The 16443-nt window shown below is 38.1% G+C and overlaps 1 protein-coding gene across 2 annotated transcripts in view; it reads right to left on the reverse strand.

Annotated features, from left to right (window-relative positions):
• RUNX1T1 (RUNX1 partner transcriptional co-repressor 1) overlaps nucleotides 1-16443 on the reverse strand; it is a 111367-nt gene that overhangs the window by 898 nt on the left and 94026 nt on the right. For both annotated transcript variants that reach the window (XM_082754058.1, XM_082754057.1), the window contains 2 exons: nucleotides 15294-15362; nucleotides 9173-9363 (listed from right to left, as the gene is read on the reverse strand). In XM_082754058.1, the coding sequence (XP_082610184.1) occupies nucleotides 9173-9363; nucleotides 15294-15362 (260 nt within the window). The remainder of the gene's footprint in view (nucleotides 1-9172; nucleotides 9364-15293; nucleotides 15363-16443) is intronic.

Below are 16443 nucleotides of genomic sequence, written 5' to 3' on the forward strand. Positions count from 1 at the left end.
CCACAGCACCTCCAGCCACCTGAAGGACTCTGCCCCTCCGAGACTGGGCATGAGTGCGAGCAGCTGCCTGCAAGTGCTAGCAATGCAAACCCCAGGTATGCCCGCATGTCTAGTCACTAAGAGCACACCAATTACTAGTCAGTTCTCATAGTCTCAGCAAAACTTAAGATAGCTCCTCCAACAGATGTATTAAACCAAATAACAAAACACATGTCCCCAAAAGTGCTTCTCTAAAAATGGAGAGGCAATAGTGCAAAGCAAGAACGTGAGCAAACGACCTAACACAAAGGTAAGACGTGGTAACCCTGGAAAACCTTGATTTTAATCATCTAAGTAATGCCACTGGACTCAGTGGCTCTTCTGGCAGTGAATAGTTAAGCTGTAACCTAAATCTTTGGCAGGATGGGGAAGCCACCGCAGAATATCACAGAATCACAGAATTGTCATGTTTGGAAGAGACCTCCAAGATCACCTAGTCCAACCTCTGACCTAACACTAACCAGTCCTCCACTAAACCATATCACTAAGCTCTACATCTAAACATCTTTTAAAGACCTCCAGGGATGGTGACTCAAAATATGTATGCTACTCACTTTCACACACTCTATAGCTATGCCAGCTGGATGCTGGAAAACGGCCAATCTTTAAGTGATATTCCTCAACTACATTTAAAAAAAAATCTCAATTTCAGAATCAAACAAAGACCTAAATCCAAAACAATATTTTAAGGAAATTAGACATTTAATCAGAGTCAAGTGGCTTCTTTAGAAAATATCCGTGTTTTAGTTCCATCCTCCCCCTTTATGATCTTTCTTGGTTGGTTGGTCAGAGGGTTTTTTTTTTGGCATAGGTACATACAAGCACATGGGGGAAGAGTAACTGTCCAGTTTTCAATTGCTCTTTGAGATTGAAATCAAATGTACATGGCATTCTCAATTCATACTGATTAAACATACAGACTAAACCAGGTAATTACAAATACATGTGTTGGGGATTCTTTTTTTTTTTTTTTTCTTTTTTTTTTTTTTTTTTTTTAAATCATAAAATTGTTCCCATCTTTAAAAACATTAAGAAAAAAAAAGGTGGAATTACCAACACACAGAAACAGATGTTTCTGGTACTTAAATGTCGGGAATTCAGACTCCTTGTCTGGCATCACCTGGTTTTGATTCATTATTCATTGTTTCAGGTTCATTTTGCTTAAACTCTGTCCAGTGCTGTAGAGGTAAAGCCACACTGCCACGTCTGGAAATGGGTAGCTGCACTATTCTTGAACACCTTTTCTTTGAAAGACCTTGTATCCCCACAGTGAAGAATAACTGTGGGTAATTTAGAACACCATACATGAACGTGTACACATACAGACATATATACACATGGACCAAAAAGAGCTGGCAAGCTAATATTAGCTTATCAAAGAGATGCAATGTCTCCTTCTACTGACCAGAAAGGCAACAAATTGTGGATATTCCTGGATTCTCCTTCTTTTGCTGCACTAATATTTCTCAAAGGTTGCATCGCACTTCTGAAAGCTTCACTTTGCCAACTTGATGCTTGCACTGTGATCCAGTAAACTCCCTGTGACTCTGCTCCAACTGTGTTTGCACAGGATTTCTACCTACCACCACACTTACTGACCTTCTAGCTATTCGTTTCCAGCTAAATTGCCATCCCTGGGCTTGACCCATATTTCCTTTAATCCCCTAATCTGGAAACAAATACACATGTACAAAGCCTCCCTATGCAGACATTTCTGAAAAGGCAGTTTTCCTCACATGGAAAAATGCTGAAGTCAACCAGAACTGCCCAGGTGCAGGAATCCCTCCCTCATGGAGATCCTACTGCACCAGTGAAGTGCATGCTCTAGTTTATTATGGGGATGGCAAACTATTTCTATTCAGAAATATATTTAGTTAATACAGACCAATTTCTGAAACATCCTCATTTTGCTTCCCTTAGTGGGGAAGGCACATCTGCACAGACAGAACTGACTTCTAGACCTGACCCAGAGCCATCATACAGTATTTCAGTTTCTTACCACAATGCCTGTATTAATGTCAGAAAACAGAAATTTAAATTTTAACGTTAGAGGTCCAGCTTTTTTTTATTTGAATACTCATCAGTTAACTATCAGCCTGTGCAGAACATGAAAAGTGATAAATAAGTGCAAGATTTTAATGAAGTGACAAAGCTCTAAACTGGCTCCTTACATGATTTACTTAATGTGTCCTACATTGTCTAGTATGTGATTTTGTCCACTGCACATATTATTTATAATTTAACAGGTCATTACGGCTTTAATGTAATTGTGGGAATAAATGCACATAAAATGCAAGAATTTCAAAATAAGTTTTACAGCTCACATTTATGCAACAAATTATTGCGTGTAAGAATTACTATGGTGTAAATTAGCATAAACAAGCACATGTACCATGAGAAGCTTGTACAATAGCAGCTGGATTTGACACACAGAACTCTCTGTCCTACACAGTCCTCACCACTGTGACCACTGGCTGCTCCTTTCCATGTATAAGCAGTGAAAAACAGCAATAGAAATAGGGATCAAGAACTGTAAGCCTTGGCAATGCATGTTTTCTGTTCATGTTGCTTGCTGGAGGATAGCTTCAGAATCCACATTCTACTGAAGAAAAATCAAGCTCGAGATGCTGGTTAATGGCCTGGGCTGTACTTGGTAAACCCCTGTTCACATGTTCTCCATTGATCTAGACATTGTGGACAGAGCTGAGCCCGCTATGGGATTGACCGTGCTCAAGGCATCTTCTCTCCTGGGAAGTTTGAGAGGGTGGTATAAGGCCTAAGCAGGTATATCTGTACGAGCCCGAAGCAAGGACAAAATGGATCACAGAGGCTGAACTGCATACATGGCACCTCAGATAACAGAAGACCATAATGTCATGTTGGTGACAAGGTGGCAAACATCATATACTAGGACATATGAAGGGGACTATGGGCAGCTTGACACCTGAGTTAAGACTACCTCCCAGTGCTGGTAAAGCCCAGCCTGGAATACTGTCCATGCTGGGATGATGCACTTCAAATACAGCAAATAAAATAAGGCAAATAAGACACAAGAAAGGCAGACAGAATAATCAGGGATCAGACAAACACAAACTATGAGAAGAGACTGAAGGAACTGAGATTGTTAAACCTAAGGAGAGATGGCAGCCTAAGAGGTTATAGTAGCGTCCAAACATCTCAGAGGCTACTACAGTGAGACAGGCAATGACCATATCTACATGAATAAACAGGAAAAACAATAAGATAAAACAACTGTAGGAGAAATTGGAAAGAGATGTTATGAAAAAAAAATTAAGGATAGAACAAATTCCCTACAGGCACTGGGGAATCTTCATCACTAAAACACAGACAAAACAGGGATATTACAGTTACAACACAGCTACAGCTGATCATGCATTGGGAAAAAGAGTAGTGGATCTCTCAAAGCCTCTCCTGTCTATTTTCTCTGTCTTTGGGGAGAGACTTACTATACTGCACTTCCAGCTTGTGTTTTATAGAGTTCCAGATGTAGCTAAAACTATGAAGAGGACTGGATTATAGTTTAACTCTGAATTGATTTCCCTGTGAAACAGTGAGGTTATACAAAAGGCCAGATTCTCAGACTACATAATTCAATTTAACTTCACTACCCTGAAAATGGATTAATTCAATGAAATTGGGCTAAATTACACCAGATGGGAATCTCACTCCGAATCTATGCCACCGATCATATTTCATCCTCTTCTTTCAACTGACAAGGAACATCAGTCTTAGGTCAAAGCCTTATCTTAGGTCAGACTCTTAATACTCATCCACTTAAGCTTCCATCTTCAAACAACAGAACTCTGAAACTTCTGTTTGCCATCATGAAAATTCTCAAAACAAATGCTCTCCATTTCTGTGGTCTCCAGTACCAGGACACATATTTGTCAATAATTTTGCCCATCCCATCACTTTAATCTCTGAAACATTTAACCACAGTTGGGCATTTGCTTTTCTCTGACACCTCTGTCTGAGACTCAGAGTAGAGCTGGTTTAAAGAAAGAAAGGGGAAAAAATAAAAAGGACCTTGAGGACCTTGACATGTCTAAGAGATGATGAACTCTGAAATGCCATAATGCAGTATCAAACACTGCTTTGTCATTTTTGACAAATTCTGGTTTTCCACAGTTTACCAGGAAAAGAAGCACGGATTTTTCCAGGTTCTTCAAGGCCCATGGCATTCAACACTCAATCGCTGCTAACCAGAAGAGAAAGAATCTAGAGATCACTGAAACTACAGTGGCATAAATGAGGACTGATTCTATCAAAGACCTTTTAGAAGGGGAAACACATTCTTTGGAAATTCCCATGGTACTTCTAAATGCAGTACTCCTTACAAAGACATTCAAGGCTTTAGATATTTCTAATAGAGTTAGCCCTATCACCAAACAGTCAAGGCTTACCCAAGCTACTGTTTATTGTGTGCAGTATACCTGTGTTCATACAAGCTAGCATGGAGAAGCTGCATCCTGAAGACACAAGTGTAGAGAATCATATTGAAGGGATATGGCAAGCTGGCTAGACAGCCTGGGACAGTGCCAGTGTTCACATCACATCTAGACTCATTAATCTAGAACTCATGGCTCTGGTGCCTCTGTATCACCTACCAGTGCAGAGAATGAACTGCTGGTTTCTAAAAGATGCCCAGACAAGAAAAAACAAAAAACAAAAAACAAAACAAACAAAACAAACAAACAAACAAACAAACAAAAAAACAAACAAAAAAAATAAACATTAGCTGACATGCATAAATTCAATGTCAGCCCAGAAAACAGGGCTTGCCTATATCACAGCATCTGATGATCAGAGTCAGGTTTGCTGGCACAGTCCTGGTCTCAATGGATTGGTCAGCAGAGATTGAGCCCAGCTGTCTTCAAAATGTCAGGTAAGTGTGATGTTCACATACAACATAAGCTGCTTCAATGTAAACAAGCCTTAACATTACACGTCTCTTAAAAGCAGTGTTGGACCAGTTACATACTTGTTTTATCTGAGCAGATGTCAGCATCTGCTTTAAGTAGAGAGAAACGAAACATTTGTGCTCCTTTGCTGTCCCCAGCCCCCACCCTACTAAAAGTGAGGAAGAACACTGACTGTCAGATTTTTCAGTGGCATTTTATACCAGAGCAGAAAGACAGATGTTTTAATTCTCCCCCTGCCCTTCCCCCTACAATCTGGGCAGCCAGTCTCTTTGCAAAGCTGTTCACCCTTACTATTAAAATTGATTTGCACAACAGTACATTGCAGCCAAAGCAAGCACAGCAGTCATTAAAGAGTAGGCTGCTCACACATGTTTCTGTACTTAGCCAAGTCAACTACTGATGAATGGGTCATCTTTTGTCAAGCAACTGTAAGAAACTGGTAAAGAAATAATTTGTGGTTCAGGAACAGTTATGCTGACAGGTAGGCCTTCTCTTGTTCTTTTGCTTTCCAACATCAGTGTGCTCTGTTCACTGGTCCTTAACCAATCTCTCATTGTGATAACAGAAAATAATGAAAATGCTCTAGTCAGTTGCAAGAGCTTATGCTGAGAAGCTGTGGAAATCTTCAAAAAGTAAATGTACAGACACTGAGGCCAGTAAAATCTGGTGAGATTGCTCTGGTCAGCTCCACATGTCAACTGTAATTTTTTTTTGTTTGTTTGTTTTGTGTTTTTGTTTGTTTGTTTTTTTCAGTCATGGAAGTCACTTTTTCTGGTTCCAAATATACAGACACATATACACACATATGTGAAACCTCTGAAAGGTCTTGGAAGAAGACACTACACGTCATCTTAAAAAAACAATAATTACAAAAATCTAGAGTCCTAGGCCCAGATATTGTTCTGGGCTCCAGAGCAGACTGCAATAGAAATCATGGCCCAAAGTCCTCAGACAAAAACAGCTCCAAGAAACCTCAGCTAGGTCCAGGCTGCATTTTACTAAATAACAAATGAAGAGCTGGAAGAGAGAAAACTTGCCAACAGACAGGGAGTGGCTGTAGCAGATGAAATTTATATCAGAAACATTAGAAATGTGGTGCCAAATTCCCATCTCCATCCATAGTTTCCACAGCCAAAAGAACAAATGACACCCGTGGGAGAAATATGCTGTCAGGAACTGCACAGAGGTTGTATAGCAGCCTATACTAAGCTCTCTTGCAGGCCTTGGAGTATTATCTCACCAAGGATAAGCAGGGGTGCTCTACCTTCTTCTATGCTTCTAAGACTTCAGGAGCTGCTACTAGAGTTCCCTCGTACTTGAAACCATTCTAGTCCTGGAAATACATATTTACAGAATACAGCTGAAAGTTGTAAACAGCTTTGTAAACAGAAAGGTTTATGGAGACAACTCAGACAAATGAAAAGGAATATTCACAGAGGGACTGAAAGACAATGAACACTCTAGTAAACGTAAAGTTCTATTCCTCAGCCCCAACAAACACAGGGTCCCTTCTCCAAAGAGACACTTCTCAGACACTAACAAACTGATCTCCTGTCCTCAAAGATGATGGAAAAGACTGGTCCATTTTTCCATGTGTTATTATAAATAAATAAATAAATAAATAAATAAATAAATAAATAAATAAATAAAGACAGCCTAAGTCAACAGGCAGGTAGTTGTGGGAAGCATTACCTACTTGGTTGGAGTTTGCCATAATTGGAAGTTGAAGATGTACCAATAAAAACTGTACACATTTAGCTATAAAGTACCATTTTCATCTGCCTTCAGAATTAACCAGGCACCTGTAAACACTGACATCTATTAAAACCTGCATTTTACTTCTCAAAAAAGCCACCCTGATGTGCCATTTATGACCACCAGAGTGAAAGCTGCAGGATTAGGCTACTAAATAGGTCCTAAGTATGTAGTTTTGTCTAGGTTCAGAAGGCTTGTATCTTCCTCGACTATGAACAGCTCTGAGAACATCTGTAACCCTATGAGTCATATTTCATTAGAATGAAATTAAAAGAATTATTTGTCCTCTTTTAAAGTTCTGGTTCCAAGAAGTGAACAACCTCATAAGCACTTCTTCTAAAGATGAAGTTGTCTGTTGTCATACAGCCTTTTCCAGAGCTATGACTGCTCAGGAGTGAATTACAGCACACAAATGAGTCTGGATATGAATTTACTTGTGGAAGAATGGGCTGTATGCACTGGCACATAAGGCCTTCATCTATCCTGCCTACACTACATCAGTTCACTAAATGGATTTAATTTGCAATTTCCTCTGAGGCATTTACCTTTGGAATTTTGGTTTTGATAATGGGAATCTCTTGTAAATATACACACATAAAATGATAGCTCTTTAATGATGCTAAGTCAGACAAATGTCCTTTCTATGAACACAGTGTACGAAAAATGTCCTTGAATATCTCAGATACAAAATGCCAATAAATTGAATTTATGTCTCATTTAATCTGCAATGGAACAGTTAATACTTAAAGGGTACATATACTTCTCCTGGTCCCTTTCTTCCTGAGAAACTTTCAGATGCTGAAAATCAATTCCTTTTGTCTCCTTGTTATTCATCTGCTACACATTAAGGAGAAACTTTGGGCATTCAGTGATCCCACAATGGTCTTTCATCTCCAGAGAAGCCTGGTATGAATTAAAATCTTACGCTCCCACAAATTATGGATGCATACTGCAGCATGCCACTGGCTTATCTGCTCATGACTTTTGCCAGTTTTCTCAGCATGCTTCAGCTACCTAATCTGCATCTTTCAGCTTAAGTCACTCTTCTACAACGTGACCCATACAATCCAGGAAAAGTGCTTTGACAGTAATGTACACTAATACATAATACCACACAACAGGTACTGCTATCAGTTATTTTTCCAATTGCCTGCAATTTAGAACTTATATTAAAAAGTATTTTTACTATAGACAAGATCTCAGTACAGGAACAGTAAATAGGCTATGAAAGTAATGTCCTTTCATTTCAGTGGCCTTAAGAAACAAAGATTATATAGAAATACCTGGTGTAATTTGTGTCATGTCTGTCTTTAAAGGCAATTTTAACCTAGGACATTATTATTTGTCTGTAATGGATGCAAAATTCTGCAGCACTGGTAAAACACACCCTGGTCTTTCACTCCCAGCTTCCTGCTGTTGGTGCTGCTGTGTCCCCTATACCGCAGAAGTTCAAGGCTCCCACACTCAGGTTTGAAAGTAAATCAGGGCTTAACATGCTTATTCTTGTTTTACACTCTGTTGCTGTTTCAGTTTATTTTTCTTCCTTCCAAATACTGTTTGCCCACTCCTCAACTCTCAAATATACCCTGCAGTCAAATTAACACATTCAAATTAAGGAAACACTTGTAAATCCACATTCATTTCTGTCCTACAGGAACTTTTACTAATAGCTTCTACACCCAATGCATTCCCCAGAAAAGCTTTTAGCTACTTTGCTCTACAATCTCATAAACGACTGTTGTGTTGTGTTTTTTTTTTTTTGTTTTGTTTCTTTGTTTGTTTTGTTTTTGTTCAAATTAGATCTGAACATGAAATATTTTCTACCATATACTCTTGTTATCAACTCAGTATCAGCAGTTTGAAGAGCTTGAAAATAAAGCTACTGAAATGCTAAATTAGAAGAGAAACATACATTATATGTAATCCTGAACATCAGTTAGGAGGTGTCACTGCAGCTCAAGTCTTTAGCTATTTTCGGCTCAGATGACCATGTACACAAGAAAATTTGGAGCTCTGCATGTGCCTGTAATATACATCCAGTGAGAATGTGCAAATAGTTAATAGCAGGCACTGAACTCCTCATGTCACATGAATAGCCTGTGCCATGTAGATTTAAGCAAGCTCAGGTACAATGTTGATGCTAAGGTTGATGACAGCCTCATGTCATCCTGTTTCCTGTTACAGGTTATTGTACAGATCCTATTTTCCTCCAGTATTGCAATGGTTCACATATTTTTGAACTCAGATGAAGCCATTAAAATACTTGAGAAGACTCAATACAAATTCTCCACCCCCCCAAACAGCAGCTATCACTAATTTTTCATCAGAGGAGACAAAGAAGGTTCAAGCTCTGACAAAAACAACCTAACATGGCGCTACTAGCTAGTGAATGCACTTGGATAGAGAGGTGCTTGTCCATCAGAGACCTTACTTACCTCGCTTGAATCCTCCTGCTGATTGATAACAGCTAGTGCATCCTCTGCAGCCTGGCGCTTGGCTTCGGCAACAGTGCGCTCCATTTTAGCTCTCTCGGAAGTGATCATGTCGTGAGCTTTCCGCTCGGCCTCTGATACTGCCTTCTGCAACTCAGCCATTGCCTGACGTTTAACTTCATTGACAGCTTCCTCTACAAAGGAGGGAAGAAATCCTCATCAGCACAGGATGTTTGACATAGGGCTATGCAAAAGTAATGCACGAAATGCATCAGCTAGGCTACTGTATTGTGTCTTCATGGTAAGAAGGACCAGGATGAACCTGATTCCTCGAGACTCTTCAAGACCACCCTGATGCTTCTTTACTTCCCCATCACCAAGGCTCTCAGAAATCTCTAACACTTGTGTTGATTCTTGCTATTTTGATTCACAGTTAGTACTTCAGTAGGTACAGACATTTCAGATTGCTGGTGCATTATTTTGGGGTGATTTTACTTGGAAAATTGGTTTTGCAGCACACCAGATTGATGAATATGTTCAGCAAAAATTATTACTTAAGACTTACTACAGACTTTTTCAGAATGGTATCTTTAAGCTTTGGAAATTAAGATAGGATTCAGTCACTATGGTTGTTTTATTTTTTTTTCTCTATGTAAAAACTAAATATATGAAACACCCAAGGTTTTATTAAAAAAAAAAAAAAAAAAAAAAAAAAAAAACATTGGTCTAATATCTTTTCCTGGACATATAATTTTACAAGCCAGAATTAACATTTGTTTATGAACATTCCTTTGACCTATTGATCTCCTCTGCACACTGTTGTTTACACGGCAAAGACTTGACTTCCTGACGCTGCAGAGCCCTTGAGCACACCAAAGCCAACAAGACTCCGGTGCACAATTAAAACTGAGCCAGGGCACAGTGCTTCATTATATACAAAGGCTAATGTTTTTGTAAAATAACTAAGTCGCTATGAGCTGTTTCTTCACTATATACTTATGTCATATCTTTTATTCCAGAAAACATGAATTGTCACAAATTAGTTATTTAGGTTTTGATGCAGGAAGAATGCAAAGATTTTACTAATGAACAGTCTTTTAATTGACAACTAAAACAAGTAATTTCTTTTTTTTTTTTTTTTTTTAATTAACTGCTCTAATTAATAAGGAAACCATCCTCCCCCTGAATTAGTTTATCTAATTTTCATCTTTATTCAAAGCAAAATGACAATGATTAATTGAAAATTTAATAAGCAGTAATTATTAACTTGGCAAACCCAGTACCAATTAACACTCTATTAAAACTAATTATGACATGTTTCATTCAAGTGTTTGCACTTAATTGTTTCATCCACTTAAAAACCACCTTAATTAAATGTTCTGTTTAATTAAAAACATAGATTTCTAATAAAAAAAATTACTGTAGATTAAAATTTAAGTATTACAACTGTGTTAAGGGTTTGAGTTCGGAGGCTCCATCAAATGTATTTGTGTATGCACATGTATGTAGACCTAACTCTTCCATACAGATATTAAGTCAGAAACTGCCTTGAGTTTTGATGTCTCATAGCTCTGCATTTATTATTTTAAGTCACTACATGAAGTTTCCATTTTCAGTTATTAAGCCAAGTACAATTGCAATAGATACATTTTAAGCCATGTACTGACTAAAATTGCCTTAATTAAAATGAAAGAAGAGTTATATTATTTGTTGTGTGTGCTCCGTGTGCGTATGTCTGTGAGAGATGTTTCAACTGAAGTTTTTGGGGGTGGGGATGGGGGGAATTAAGAGATAAAACTTATGCCTTTATTTTTATGAGGCTGAAAATATGCCCTTATATTACCCTACCATAAATGTTGTTTAGGGGAAAGCCTCAGGAGAGGAAAAAATCATACCCGTCAACCATACAGCCAAGGCTTAATTTACTTTCAATATTCAAGGTGAATTAAAATTCTATCTAAGTGGCAATACAGGACAATAATTTTTGCTTACGATCAAAGCTGCAGCTAGACTAATTGTATATGCAAATCAGGCAATTTATATTTAAATTATGCATTCCTATTCTAGTCCCACAGGCACACACAGATCAGCAAAGGGAATTGGTAGGACATTTGCAAGGTGCTTGAATATTTATTACCAACTGCAAACATTCACTGATCGTGAGAAAAGAAATATACACAGGCAAACATACAGATGCAATTTTATTACCTTTTTCATAAAAATGAGGCAACTTAAATACAGACGTTTGGCATCTATGAACTGCAGTTATTAACAAAGTAGATTTCTTAGAGAAAATCTGTATTCTTGCTGATATTTATTATGGAATAGAAGTTATCTTTGTATGGTATGATGCACTTTCATTATATCACATAACTTAATCTTATGCTGAAATGTTTCCAGTGGTTAGAAATGACAGTTTGATCTATTAGTTTAATCTGGAAGCAGAGCACCCCAACATTTTACAGAGACTTCTATTTGCATAGCTTTTAATCCTAAATAATCTACTTCTTTTCAGTCTAAATATAAAAATTGAACCTTATATTCTATGTCATGTTTTTTTTGCAAAGCTTCTGAGTGTGTGAAGGTGCTACAAGTACATATGAGCCCATATGTTGAAGGAAAAGGGATTCTATATTTTAATTGGCATAAACTATGGACTGGACTTCAGTATTTCCATTAGCTTTAACAGCAAAATTTGTGTAATGATAATTTGTGCAGTGATATACTGAAAATGAAGGCAAAGAGTTAAACTACAGTGCTTTTTGGTCACATGATTTCAATATTGCGACTCATGACATCCAACTCGTGTCACCCAATTTATTAAAAATAGACAAATTTTACTATCATTGATTTTGCCCACATCTCCTTAAAAGATATTTTTCCAGTACCTACAGGAATTTCTTAGCCATAGAATACAGGCATTTTAGTTTCAGATAAGAATAAAAACTGTAATATTTGTGGAGGAAAAGTTATGACTGATAGTGAAGTAGATTTTGTTTGCCATGACGATTTTGAGCTATCAAGCACTACAGAATGCTGCTCCTTTTCCAGAAAACAGATTAGATTAGATTAGATTCAAATATAAGAAAACTTGAACCAATAGGTTTTTAAAGTAGGTTTTTAAACTAAATATCTAAGATGTTACCTCCATTTTCCAATTACTGCTAAGCATTCTTGCTCTAAAATCCCTTGTCTTTTTTTTTTCAGAATTCAGCTGAAATGTTCCTTCACTTCCACAACTCATCATTCACTTCCGTATGTAACCTGACATGATGACATATGTCACTTGACATGATGATGGCAGCTCCTGGGCACCTCCCTCACATCATAGGCACACTCAGTCCACACCATGAGAAAAGAAAACGTGATGGACAAGGATGAGGCACCGTCACCGTGACATTTGAATCACCTCCCTCTCAGGCTGACCCTATCAAAGAAGGCCACTGGGAGTTGGTGACTTGAGTTATCTCACCTTCACATCGCAAAATGTGTAATTTCTTTCTCAGGAGTACCCTGGCGAACACGCAGAAGTTTCACTGTCTTTGTATGCTATTCCCATGGTATTCCCATGCCTTTTTGGTTATTCCAGCACTTCCATCTGGACTGCCATGTGACAGGGAATGTCTGGAAGATAGTCTCCCCATTAAACTGAAAGAAGCGAAGTCAGCAACCCATAAAGGGCCTGGGATCACCTCAATATTTAATTAAGAGGAATAAGTATTTCCATGAAGCAAGTCATCCAAACTCTGATCCGACTAGCCCTCTTTACATGCCTGCCTTACTCTTGACTACTGAGGACACTGAGAATGTGGCTTGGATTCCTCATCTGCATAACTATTATTTAATGTCATTAATAAGGACACTGATGACTTTCTTTTCCATTGACGTATGAAACTTAATTGGGTTCACATGGCTTTAATTTACAAGGCGATGAGTGCTACGTGCTTGCTCCAACAATCACAAAAGCATGTGCTCAACTTGGTATACTTAAAGAATTTCACTGGAGTCTATCAATCTCCAAAAGTTTAAAGTGAATCCCTTTTACACATGATTTGCTGGTTCAGATGATTTTGGGGTTGCTTATTAACTGTTTTTGTGCCAAGTTCTTTCAGTTCAATGGATTCAGCTTCTCAATCAGGCTTTTTACACTTAATTCTGCTGTCTACACATTGGTCTTTATGGCCATTTGAGACACCAAGATATCCACACTGAGCTAGCAGAAATGACTTGTGAGAGATTTGCAGCCTTCTAGACTGGCAGTTGCAGCCCAGCCAGGAAACTACATAGCATCTCAAATGGCATTAGAGGCCTGTTCTTACAGGCACTGAATTGCACTTTTACTGCCTTGAACTGCTTATGAAACTGGGGAGATCTCCAGCTTCAGTGCACACTTGAAAATGAAGGCCAATGATTTATTAAAAGCATTATGTCTTTTGATATTTTACTACTGTTAGTAACAGATATGGGTAGCATCCTGTAGCAGGTCAGATTTTTTTCTTCTCCAGTTCACAGACACCCTTAATAAAGGGAATCTGACTGAAAGCCACATCAGCATGAAAATAGAGTCCAGAAAAGGGTCCAAACAAAAAAAAATGTTTCAGAATAACTGATGACATAATTGTTCACTATATGACATGTCTCATTTCCTTTATACTACCATATTTGGATAAACATGATGCGGATGCACATCCAGTTTTATAATTCAGGCCAAAAGCTTCATTTAACTTGTATGCTAGCTTATGAAGATTATTTTTTTTTCTTCTGTTGGAGTCAGAAACGGCCTGATATGCCAAATAACATCAAAACCTGGATACTGCAAGATCCATATACTTCAAGATACTTCAAATTCCTGAAATTCCCATGCATAATGTTTCTCTGTAAGGTTTCCTGGGACTGCACTTTTTTTTTTTTTTTTTTTTTTCATTTAAGATGTTAACATAAATATGGCAAAACAAACTCTGAAAAATACTTTGGGCATACAACAGAATTGAGTTACAAAGGATACATGATTCTTGGACAAATGAAAAAGTTGTAATAATTTCATTATTTTTCATAGAAACTACAGCAGATCCAAAAATACTAATTTCCACATTGAAAAATGTTGACTGTAAATGATAAACCCATGCTACACAAACAACACAACTTCTTGTCTGATACAACATTATGCCATTTGTGTGTTCTGCATCTAGTCTACAATACATCCACCAGTTACAGGACATTTGAGAGTATCAAAAATGCTGTATATTTGCCATTTAATCATTAATCCTGCTCAGGCAGCTGCAGTACATGGCTGTAAAGGTGTTCAGAAGCTCTCTTTGTCAATGAGTGCATGTGTGTTGGGACATGTGCGAGTAGAAGCTCAACTACTAGTTCTAGTTCAAGAGCCAACTCCTGACCCCTCTGAAAACAAGGAAGCTCTAATATCAATGGTGAAAGTGCAAATGTTTGGCTGCAGCACCATAAGAGGATCCTCAGCAGGAAACTCCTCTGCTCAGGCAGTTTCAAAGTATTGAAGAAAACTCAGCACAACCACAACACCTGCCCATGGTGCTTTTCAACCTCGGGGACCATGAATGTCCACGCAACCACCAGGACCAGCTGACACACAACCTTCTTTGCTCATTTGAACGCTTACCACGTTTATGAACCCAGACTTCACTTGGGGCTGATGATCACAATTGTTTTTTGAAATTAAGAATGGCTACACTGCATATCTAAAGGTTTTTTCCTTAACAGGTACACTTTTTCTCCCCCCCCCCCCGTTTCAGGAATTCTTACCTTAGCTAGGTAAGAACACTGAAGATTAAAAAAAAAATCCACAAAAGCATTTTTTTTAATTGCTAACAGATTGAAACCTTAGCATATCAAGTTTCAGCCTGAAACCATTATAACCCTTGAAAAAAGGGGTCTGTAATGGAAGCACCGATAGCCCCTTAACTATAGCAGCAGATGCTTCCATTATAAAGATTATTTCATGTTCTGATCAGTTCCAGTTTAAGATTATTAAATACAATTTCTTCTTGTTACTAGTAAACCCTTTCTTTTTTTTATTCCTCACATCAGTGCGTTAACAACTGCACACAGCTGCCAGAATACTAAGCTCGTGTTTTTAAACAGTTCTTACCAGCTTTCTTCCAGATCTCCTCTGGCACGTATCCAGATGCAGGCCTGTGAAGGAATTCCCGATGCGATTCTGCGGGGTGGGGGAAGCAGAGGGAAAAAGAAAGAGCATGGTAAGCAACGTTTGTCGAACAGGGCTCAGAGAAATACCTTTTCCCTTTACTTATTGCTCAGGCAAAAATCACATAAAGTTTTTCTTTACGTGAAATAAGAAGGGCACTGTGGCAGTCAGTCACTCAGGAATTTCACATAGACCAGATTGACATTGAGGGCTCAGACATGTCATCTTAAGCCAAGCTGAGACTCATTCGCTTTATTTTTATTTTACAGTGTTTCAAGTCAACTCTATATGACAGTTTCCATGCTTTTAAAGCTGGCTTTGTGAGACTGACTGAGGGAGTGACATGCTTCATCCTTTGTAATTATGTTTATGAAAAGAAAGAAGAAAGAGGACAGCAGCCCGCATTTGGCACTTCTGGTCTGTCTGGCTACTGACGAGCAGAGATAAAAGCCGAGACGTCAATCCAGCGATCAAATAAACTGTCCACAGAAAAAGAAAGGGGTGTTTCTATATGTTCAAAGATATGCTTTGCTATATCTGAGCCTGTGTTGGTAACTGTAGCCACACAACTTTGGAAAACAGAACCTTTAACTTTAGGTTAAGCGCCTACATACACACACCCAGCAACCTCACGGGAGCTGGAGCTCATAACTCACCCATATATTTCAATCACATTTTGACAGCTCTTGCCCCCTCCTCTCCTTTTTTTCCAAGGGTTTAACCTCTGGGCATGAGCCTAAGAACTCTGAAATCAGCAAGATCCCGTCCATGCCGACTTCAAAGCCACAAGATCAGACAAAGCAGGAAAAAAACTCACTTTGGCCTGAAATTCAGCATACAGATTCTCAGCAGATGAAAAGATGCTCTTTTCAAATACAAATATAATTTAAAACCTGATCAACTGTATTTCAAAGTAAGATAAGAGAAATGTTTTTAAAAATGCAGATAGATTCACTACTGCCTATGTGATAGAATTCAATTGTCAAAATAACTTAATTACATTAGAAAGGTTTTGCATCTTTTTTAGATATTTTGATCGAAATCCAACATCTTCTTTGATGCCTGATTTTGAATCAGAATAAAAGCATTTAAA

This window comes from Aythya marila (genome assembly GCF_965140915.1).
Source record: "Aythya marila genome assembly, chromosome: 2".
Taxonomy (NCBI): Eukaryota; Metazoa; Chordata; class Aves; order Anseriformes; family Anatidae; genus Aythya; species Aythya marila.